This window comes from Opisthocomus hoazin, chromosome 22 (assembly GCF_030867145.1).
Source record: "Opisthocomus hoazin isolate bOpiHoa1 chromosome 22, bOpiHoa1.hap1, whole genome shotgun sequence".
In the NCBI taxonomy this organism is placed as follows: Eukaryota; Metazoa; Chordata; class Aves; order Opisthocomiformes; family Opisthocomidae; genus Opisthocomus; species Opisthocomus hoazin.
The window spans coordinates 10,307,526-10,316,695 of NC_134435.1; the positions used below are offsets into that span (position 1 = coordinate 10,307,526).

Below are 9,170 nucleotides of genomic sequence, written 5' to 3' on the forward strand. Positions count from 1 at the left end.
GTGGGGCCGCGGCGCCTCGCGCCTTCCGCCGAAGTTTGGCCCTGGCGGCGCCCCGTCGCGCCGCCTCCCGCGCGGGGAGGGGAGGGGGCGTGGCAACGCGTTGCTCGGCGACCCGGTGCCGTCACTTCCGGCGCGTCACATCGACTTGTGTGGCGGCGCGGCCGTTGCGCGGAGACGGCGCCATGGAGGCTGGGGCCGGGCGGAAGGTAGGGACCGACCGGTACCGGCGGCCCTGGTGCCGGTAGCGCTGCCCCGCAGGGCCGGCCTCACCTCGCGTCTCCCTGCAGAGGCAGCGGGAGGAGGCGTCCGAGCTGTCCGGGGAGGAGGATGACGACTACGTGCCCTACGTGCCGGTCAAGCAGCGCAAGCAGCAGATGGTACCGGGGTGGCGGGGCCCGGCGGCGGGCTCTGGGCCTCCTGCTGGCCCCGGGCCCCTCACCCCGCTTTCCCTCAGCTGCAGAAGCTGCTGCAGATGCGGCGGAAGGTGGTGTCGCAGGAGGAGCAGCGCGACAGCGGGGGCGAGCAGCGGGGCGACGAAGACGACATCCCGCTGGGGCCGCAGTCCAACATCAGCCTCCTGGACCAGCACCAGCACCTCAAGGAGAAGGCGGAAGGTAGGGGGGCGGCTGTCGGGCGGCCGGGCGGCTTTCGGCGGGGGGCGAAACCTCCTTGCTCTTCCCCTGACTCTCCCCACAGCTCGGAAGGAGTCGGCCAAGGAGAAGCAGCTGAAGGAGGAAGAGAAGATCCTGGAGAGCGTGGCGGAGGGCCGCGGTGAGTGGTGGGATCTCCCTGCCTCTCGGTCCCGTCCCCAGAGCTGTTGGGGCAGCGGTAGGGGTGTTGCCCGCCTCGCAGCACTCGGGGACGTTCACACCCCTGGCCCTGCAGCCAGCATCCAGCTGCCTGGCGCAGCCCTGACGGTGCTGCGGCGGGGCCTGGGCACGGCAGGCTGCAGGCCGTGGTGGTCCTGCGCCCAGAGGGGCTGTCAGGGCGGCTGTGTGTCCGTCTCCGGGCATGGTCCGCCAAACCGTTTCCCCGAGTAGTTCTCTGCTGCGGTGAAGTGCGTCTGGAGGCGGAGAGCTCGCGCTCATCTCGTCGACTTTGTGCTTGCAGCCTTGATGTCAGTGAAGGAGATGGCCAAGGGCATCACCTATGACGACCCCATTAAAACCAGGTGTGTTTCACGGGACAGAGGTTGTCTCCCTGAAGGCAGCGCTTCCTCATGGCTGAGGAGAGCTAGAGGCTGTGCAGCCTCATGGGAGGAGCACCGCTCCGCAGCTGCTGGCTTTGCTCTTGCTTTGCTGCCTGGCCTCTTACCGCTCTACATAAGACTGAAGCCTTGAGTCGCCCTGAGCGTTATTTTTTATAAAGTTAAGATTTTCTAGAGTATATTTATGTTAATCTTGAAGACTTGAGGTGGGTCTTCAGAGCTTGGAGAGGTGGCTAAGCTAGAGGAAGAGCCTGGGAGAGCCTACAGAGCCAGTGCTGCTCAAGACAGTGTCAGAGATGATCAAGATGTGTCCAGAAGGTTTTGGTGCATTCCGTCCACCACCCATAGCCTGTTCTCAGCTGTTAGCTCAGAACTTCTCACTGAGACTTTGGGGAAAGATTTAATGCGTGGATCTGGCTTGGATCTGCTCCGGTGCTCACACCATGAACTCCCTTGGCTTACCTGTTTTCCCTGGTGGGATACTGGAGCCCGACAGGGAGTTCTGCTTGGGCCTCCATGGGGGCTGCTGCCTCTGGAGCCCCAGCCTTGTTCCGGACCCCAACCTTTCTTTGTTGCCTTTGCAGCTGGAGAGCACCCCGTCACATCCTGAGCATGTCGGAGGCACGGCACGATCGCGTGCGCAAGAAGTACCACATCCTGGTGGAGGGGGAAGGCATCCCGCCCCCCATCAAGAGCTTCAAGGAGATGAAGTTCCCAGCAGGTGGGCCAGGAGAGGGGCCTGGCGGGGCGGGGGACAGCGTTGTCCTGGGACACACACGGCAGCAAGCGAGGCGGTCAGAGCTGTGATGCTGGGTGTTGGTGGGCTCACAGCTTAGGTTCCCACCAGTGGCTGTGTCGCCTCGCTGCTGGCCCGAGGGCTGTTTGTCGCTGGTGGAGGAGCTGCTGCTGGGAAGGGAAGGAGGGAGGAGATTTCAGGTCACGAACGTGTGTGCCACTTGTTCTCTGACAGCTATCCTGAGGGGCCTGAAGAAGAAAGGAATCCAGCAGCCAACGCCCATACAGATCCAAGGCATCCCCACGATGTGAGTGCTCTGTCCCCAGCCCGGAGGGGGGAACGGTTGCTCCCTACAGCCCACCCCGTGGTGTGACCCAGGCCCTCTTCCCTGGGGAAATGTGTGCCCCGTTGCCTTGCTCAGCCCTGGAGCTCTGAGCCGTTTGGTAACGCTCCTCCTCGCCATCGGCCCTGTTCCCCTGCCAGCCTCTCGGGAAGGGACATGATCGGCATTGCGTTCACTGGCTCGGGGAAGACCTTGGTGTTCACCCTCCCGGTGATCATGTTCTGCCTGGAGCAGGAGAAGAGGCTGCCATTTTCCAAGCGAGAGGGACCCTACGGACTCATCATCTGTCCCTCAGTGAGTGCTGGGGCGCGGTGACGGGTGGGAGGAAGCTTTTGTCGGTGTTCGGTGGCAGTCGCAGGTCCTCCCTGCACGGAGCGGTAGGAACGAGTAAGCTTTGTCTGTGCAGCGCGAGCTGGCCCGGCAGACCCACGGCATCATTGAGTACTACTGCCGCCTGCTGCAGGAGGACGGCCTGCCCCCGCTGCGCTGCGCCCTCTGCATCGGGGGCATGTCTGTCAAGGAGCAGATGGAGACAATCAAACAGTAAGACCTTCCTGGGGGGTTGCTGGGGCTGGGGCTCTGTTTTCTGCAGGGGACTGAGGGGTGACACCCTGGCTGGGTGGCTTCGGGAAGGTGACGTGCCAGGCGGGCTTTACCTTCCCTACGTGTCGCTGCGTGGGGCAGGACTCAGAGTGCCTGACCGCGGGCCTTGCTCGTCCCGCAGTGGTGTGCACATGATGGTGGCAACCCCTGGCCGCCTGATGGACCTGCTGCAGAAGAAGATGGTGAGCCTGGACATCTGCCGTTACTTGGCCTTGGATGAGGCCGACAGGATGATCGACATGGGTTTTGAGGGCGACATCCGTACCATCTTCTCCTACTTCAAGGTACTGAATTGGCACGATGCAAGCACCCCGAAGCTCAATCGCTGCACCCGCCTGCTTGGGTGGGTGCTAAATCCTTGCCCACCCTGTGTTCCTCGCACAGGGCCAGCGGCAGACCCTCCTCTTCAGTGCCACTATGCCCAAGAAGATCCAGAACTTTGCCAAGAGTGCCCTGGTGAAGCCAATCACCATTAACGTTGGGCGAGCGGGTGCTGCCAGCCTGGACGTTGTGCAGGTGAGGTGGTTGGGTGCTCCCCCATGCCTGTGGGGGTGGCCGGCACCCTTCATGAGGGCACTTGATGCATCCCGTGTCAGGCAGCTGGGCTTCGCCGCCCTCCTTCCCGAGAGGTTAAGGGATGCCGAGCAACGGCAGTTTCTCTGCTGCCCACCTGCCTCATCTCCGTGCTTCTTCCTAGGAAGTGGAGTACGTGAAGGAGGAGGCCAAGATGGTGTACCTGCTCGAGTGCCTGCAGAAGACCCCGCCGCCGGTGAGTGGGGCCCTGCGGCTGCGCTGGCAGCGTGGCCGGGGGCAGCATGGGCACACCGCAGCCCTGGGGCATGCGGGTGGAGCTGGCAGTGGGGACGTGACTGCCATGCCGCAGGGCTCTGCTGGGCGTGGGGTCCGTGTGTGAGCGAGCCGTGCTCCGTGTACAAGCCGGCCCTGGGCCTGGAGCTGCTCAGCAGGAGGGGATGGGGCTCCCGAGGGGTTGCGCTGGTACCGGCAGCGCCAGCCCGCAGAACGGCTGCTCCAGCGTGCTGCCTGTGCCGCGGCAGGTGCTGATCTTTGCAGAGAAGAAGGCGGATGTCGACGCGATCCACGAGTACCTGCTGCTCAAGGGTGTGGAAGCCGTGGCCATCCACGGCGGGAAAGGTCAGTGAGGGTGTTGGGGAGGCCTGGGCTGCAGTCTGGCTCTGCTTGACCCCGCTCCTGCCGGGGTGGTACGTGGCCACGGGAGGTCCCAGCGGCATGGGGAAGGGCTGTGGCAGTGTCGGGAGTGAATGCCACGTTGTGTGTAGCAGGCGTAAACACAGCGCGGCTCCCTGGGGGACCTAGAGGCCCCTCTGCTCCTTTATTTGGGGAAAGGCTGTGTAGGCCCTCTCACTGGGGGAGCCCCAGTTGAGCGACGCTTGGCACTGAGGCCATAGTGGTTGCTGCAGGAGGTAGGACTGGGAGCTCTGCCCTCGCTGATCTTCCCTGCTGGGCCTTTGCAGATCAGGAGGAACGGACAAAAGCCATCGAGGCCTTCCGGGATGGGAAGAAGGATGTCCTGGTTGCCACTGACGTCGCTTCCAAGGGCCTGGACTTCCCAGCCATCCAGCACGTCATCAACTACGACATGCCGGAGGAGATTGAGAACTACGGTGGGGACTGGGCCCTGTGGGGAGCAACGAGGGCGCAGCGGGGTGCCTGCAGGCCAGCGAAGCTCTGCGCTTGTCTCTGGGGGGGCAGTGACATCGCCCGGGCCTGATCCTGTCTCTCTCTCCACAGTTCACCGCATCGGGCGTACAGGCCGATCGGGCAACACTGGCATTGCCACCACCTTCATCAACAAGGCCTGCGGTGAGAAAGAGCGCGGGGCTGGTGGCCGCCTGACCGAGTGGCCGGGGCTGTAGGAGGCAGCTGGGCCATGGAGCTGTCTCTGCCGAGGCAGAGACAAGTTGTGGTGGCCCATGGCGGGGAGGTGGTGGTGTGGGGCAGCGCCCCTGCCCCTGCTCAAGCGGTGAGCTGTGTCTCTGCCCCCAGACGAGTCAGTGCTGATGGACCTGAAGGCCCTGCTCCTGGAGGCGAAGCAGAAGGTGCCACCTGTGCTCCAGGTTCTGCACTGCGGGGACGAGACCATGCTGGACATCGGAGGTGAGAGACCCTGGGCTGGCACAGCGACCTCCCGCCGGGCTGCTGAGGGGCCTGGGCTGCGGCCAGCACCCTCGGCTCCCGTCGCTCCAGGCTCCCGGGGCGGTTCCTGCCTGCCTCAGGGCTGTTGTTGCCTGGCCGTGCGGGCAGCCCGGTGCTGCGGCAGCGGAGGGAGACACTGGTGTAAACCCTCTGCTGCTGGGGTGGGGGGTCTGCTCTCCTGCTGTGGCACGGCTCCCCCCGACCTCCTCCCTCTCGTTGCAGACGAGCGGGGCTGCGCCTTCTGTGGCGGCCTGGGCCATCGCATCACCGACTGCCCCAAGCTGGAGGCGATGCAGACCAAGCAAGTCAGCAACATCGGCCGCAAGGACTACCTGGCCCACAGCTCGATGGACTTCTAGGCCGGGGAGCGCTCTTCCCTGGCTCCCTCAGCCGTCAGTGCCCCACCTGCCCTTGCCTTTCGAGCCCCAGGGCCTGTCCTGTGCTGCTGTGGCCCCTTGTCCAGGCATCTGGCCACCCCGGGCCATCGCCAGCTCAGCCTGACGAAGCTCTGGGAGGAAACCTGCGGAGCTGTGCCGCAACAGCCCGTTACGTCAGCGGCGTCTTGGGCAAGCAGGTAGCAGTGCCCGAGGGGAGGAGGAAGCCCCACACGCGGTGCCTGCTCCCCTGCCAGCCCGCTGCGGTGGCATGGCCAGTGTCTGGGGTTGCTCCCCTCCAAAGCCCCTTGCTTGGTTCCCCCAGGACCATCCCCCTTACTTGGTTTTGTGCATCCTCAGCCGGTGGCCGTTCCCATACCCCCAAAAGCGCACTGATGTGGCTGGGGTGAGGCGGAGCGTGCTGCGCTCACGTCGGGCGCTCCCCTCAGTGCTTCCTGCGCCTGTTCTGCCCCATTGCCCCGCTGCGAGGGGGCGGGCGGGCGGACAGACACCTCGTGTGGCCCAGCCTCTGCCCCTCATCCCACACACCAGAAAGGGGAAGTCACTGAGAGAAGGAAGTCTGCCCCGTGCAGTCGCTTCGGCTGCGGCAGTCACATTTTCTCTGCTGCTGGTAGCCAGGGTCCCCGATCCTTGCGCTGGCTGCCAGGGCAGCGCTGGGCCCATGGAGAAACCAGTGAAGGATGGGATCCTCTATGTGCAGCACTGCAAATTTGGAAAGGTAAAGGGTGGGTTTGGGGCTGGGTACAGGGTTTGCCTCTGATCTGTCGCAACGCCAGACCCTGAGGCCAGGCCCTGGGCAGCCTGGGAAGCGGGGACTGGAGCCAGACCCCTCGGAGCTGCCCCGAGAGCGGGGCTGTTCCCGCAGCCACGGGGACTCATCCGTGCAGGCACCTGCTCAGGCTCGCCCCTGCGCGCGGGGTCCCCCTTCTCGCTTGGTCACCAAGCGATTCGCGATGAATCAATAAACGCGTGTTAATGAGGCGCAGCTCCAGCGTGTGTGTGGGAGGGGGGCAGCACGTGGGACGTGCCCGCCACGAGCCTGGCCAGCAGCCCCGGACCCTCGGCCTGGGCACCGAGCGCCGTGACCCTGTGGGCACAGGGTGGGTGACACGATGGGTGGCCCGGCAGCGTCGCGCCAGCTCTAGGAAGCCGCGAGGTGGATGTTGGTGAAGCGGGGCCCACTGGCCGTGCCTCAGCGGCATCGCTTCTCCCTTGGCGCGGGGCTCGGTGGATGTGCCGGGCTGCGATCGTGCTCCAGCCTCCCTGCCGAGCGAGGGCCGAGCCCTGGAGCCGAAGCGGGCAGGCGCTGCGTGCGTGGGGCTGGTGCCCTGCGTAGGAGGCGGGCAGGCTGGCGGCCAGGGGTATTTTGGGTGCTCGGCTGCAGGGCGGAGGCTCTGCTGCGCTGTTGAGGTGCACGGGGCGCGCAGCCCCCCTATCCCGTGACGGGCTGGGAAGGTGCTGGTGCTGCAGAGCCTCCCCTGGGAGGAAGCGGGCTGCGAGCTGCAGGGCCTGGCCCTGCTCGGCAGATGTGAGGCTGCCAACAGGAGCCCCAGCAGCTCAAAATGGCTTTAATTTGCATCAGGCTCTGTCCTGAGAACAGCTCGAGAGCTCAGCTGCGGCGGTGGCAGGCTGGCACTTGCAGCGGGGATAAAAAGAGCAGGACCTGGTGCTCGGGGAGCCGGGAGCGAGCGTGACTCACCCAGCGAGCCACACCACGCTTGCTCGGGGCAAGGCCCCCCCGGAGCCAGCTTTGGGACTGCCCTGTCCTGCAGCTCTGGGGTCTGCGCGGGCCCCAGCTCTCTGAGCCCTCCTGCAGCCCCTGGCACGTGTGGGCAGGGACCCCCTGTGCCCATTCCTGCCCCACACAGCTCGCCCGGAGCCCTGCCAGCCGGGACACAGCAGGCAGCTCCCCGCTGACCTCTTTTTTTGCCCTTCCCGTGCCTCAGAGGTCCTGGAGGAAGATGCGAGCCCAGCTGTTTGCCGCCAGCCCCTCCGGCGTGGCCCGCATGGAGAAGTTCGACGTGCGGGACGACGGCGCGGCGCTGGAGAAGTCCTCCCTGCGGCAGTGTGCCCGCCGGGTGATCCGCCTCTCGGACTGCGTCTCCGTGGGCCCAGCGGGCACAGAGAGCTGCCCCAAAGCCACCGCTGCCTTCTACCTCACCACCACGGAGAAGAGCTACGTGCTGGCAGCCGAGCAGCGGGACGAGTGGATCGCCCAGCTCTGCCAGCTGGCCTTCCAGGTACCCCGGGGTCCGGCACCGCCGGGACTGCTCACGCTGCTCCTGGCTTGGGTGAGCCCGGGGCTCCGGCGTCCGTGGGCAGGCAGGGAGCTTGTGCTCCCTCCAGCCCCGGGACTGCGCTCACATCCCTCTGTTCCAGGGTGTGAAGGAGACAGCGCAGAGCAGCGCCAGGACCCAGCCCAGCCCCACTGTCCCCATGGAGGAGAACTCCCTCTACTCCTCCTGGCAGGACCGTACGTGCGGGGGTCGGGGATGGGGCCGAGTGGGCTCTGGCTTGGAGCTGCGGTGCTCACCCCCCTGCCTTGCTCTGCTTCTGCAGTGACTGAATTCCCAGTGCTGGTGCTCCAGACGGATGCGGCCGCCCGCTGCGGCCTGCACGGGCACTACCTGCTGGCGGCCCTTCCCCAGAGCCTGACGCTGAAGGACCCGCAGTCGCGCCAGCCCCTGCTCACCTGGCCCTACCCCTTCCTCCGCAAGTTTGGCCAGGACCAGGTGGGTGCCCCCCTCCCTCCCTGGGGCTGCTGACTGCCCAGGGTAGGGGCCAGCCCCTTACCCTGCCACCTGCACCCACAGACCGTCTTCTCCTTCGAGGCCGGCCGCCGCAGCGACTCCGGCGAGGGCACCTTCACCTTCAGCACCCCGCGGGCCCCAGAGCTCTGCCGGGCCGTGGCTGCCGCCATCGCCTGCCAGCAGCAGGGCAAGGATGCCCCGGACCCCTGGCTCTTCTGTGCCCCAGACGCCCACGTCTGTGCGCAGGGCCTCGAGCCCCAGCCCTGGGCCTCCGGAGCCGAGGAACTCCAGCCCAGCCTACCCCTGGGGGGCCCACAGCCTGCCTCCCACCCCCCCACCAGCCTCCTCCGCTTCCCCCTGCCAGAGCCAGAGGCCCCAGGCCCCATCATCTATGCCTCCATTGCCCGGGGCCAGCAGCCCCTCTTCGGGCCGGGGCACCCAGGCCCCAGCGAGCCCTGGGCCGAGCGTCTCTATGAGAACATCTTCACCGCGGAGCCGGGTCCTGCTGGGGCAGAGGAGGAGGAGGAAGGGCAGTGGGAGCTGGGGTGCCGACAAGCCCCCGAGGGCCACAGCAGCGAGGCGGGCCCCATCTATGACAACCGAGCTGCTGTGGTCCAGCTGCCACGGGGCAGCCCCCAGCCCCCGGAGCAGCGCTGGAGCCACGGGGGGCAGGAGGCACCGCCAGGCCGCCCTGGGCACAAGCCCCAGAGCACCCTCCGGGCCAAGCTGGTGCGGCTGCTCAGCCGGGAGACCGCCGGCCCGCGGGACTGGCCCTGAGCCCGGCCTGGGTGCCGTTCGGGAGCGCGGTGCCGTGAATAAACAGCCTGGGCCGGACTGGGCTCTGCCGGTGCTGCGGCGGTCGGGCCCGGGGCCAGGCGGGGGCAGCTCGCGCCTTTCCGCCAGGGGGCGCCGCAGTGCCCTCCCCGGCAGGCAGGCGCACGCCGTGATTGGTCGAGCTGTC

At 66.5% G+C, this 9,170-nt stretch overlaps 2 protein-coding genes across 2 annotated transcripts; both read left to right on the forward strand.

The window, feature by feature from the left end:
- The first annotated feature begins 98 nt into the window (after positions 1-98).
- Positions 99-6,216, forward strand: DDX41 (DEAD-box helicase 41). The gene is made up of 17 exons (XM_075441565.1): positions 99-206; positions 288-377; positions 455-614; positions 697-771; positions 1,111-1,171; positions 1,792-1,928; positions 2,178-2,250; positions 2,427-2,580; positions 2,693-2,829; positions 3,011-3,173; positions 3,274-3,405; positions 3,587-3,658; positions 3,945-4,041; positions 4,383-4,532; positions 4,660-4,731; positions 4,915-5,025; positions 5,287-6,216. Exons 1-17 carry the CDS (start codon positions 183-185, stop codon positions 5,421-5,423), a joined length of 1,845 nt encoding a protein of 614 aa, XP_075297680.1. The 5' UTR covers positions 99-182; the 3' UTR covers positions 5,424-6,216.
- DOK3 (docking protein 3) lies at positions 5,710-8,986 on the forward strand. Its single transcript, XM_075441635.1, has 5 exons — positions 5,710-6,177; positions 7,406-7,699; positions 7,839-7,932; positions 8,019-8,191; positions 8,273-8,986. Exons 1-5 carry the CDS (start codon positions 5,710-5,712, stop codon positions 8,984-8,986), a joined length of 1,743 nt encoding a protein of 580 aa, XP_075297750.1.
- The last annotated feature ends 184 nt before the right edge of the window (positions 8,987-9,170 follow it).

Bases quoted from the DNA above. Each gene is read 5' to 3' on its own strand.
- DOK3 (XM_075441635.1), top strand. From the start codon at position 5,710: ATGGCCAGTGTCTGGGGTTGCTCCCCTCCAAAGCCCCTTGCTTGGTTC. The intron at 7,700-7,838 runs GTACCCCGGGGT...CCTCTGTTCCAG, and splicing joins TCTGCCAGCTGGCCTTCCAG to GGTGTGAAGGAGACAGCGCA. The intron at 8,192-8,272 runs GTGGGTGCCCCC...CTGCACCCACAG, and splicing joins GCAAGTTTGGCCAGGACCAG to ACCGTCTTCTCCTTCGAGGC.
- DDX41 (XM_075441565.1), top strand. From the start codon at position 183: ATGGAGGCTGGGGCCGGGCGGAAG. The intron at 1,172-1,791 runs GTGTGTTTCACG...TTGCCTTTGCAG, and splicing joins GACGACCCCATTAAAACCAG to CTGGAGAGCACCCCGTCACA. The intron at 2,581-2,692 runs GTGAGTGCTGGG...TTGTCTGTGCAG, and splicing joins GACTCATCATCTGTCCCTCA to CGCGAGCTGGCCCGGCAGAC.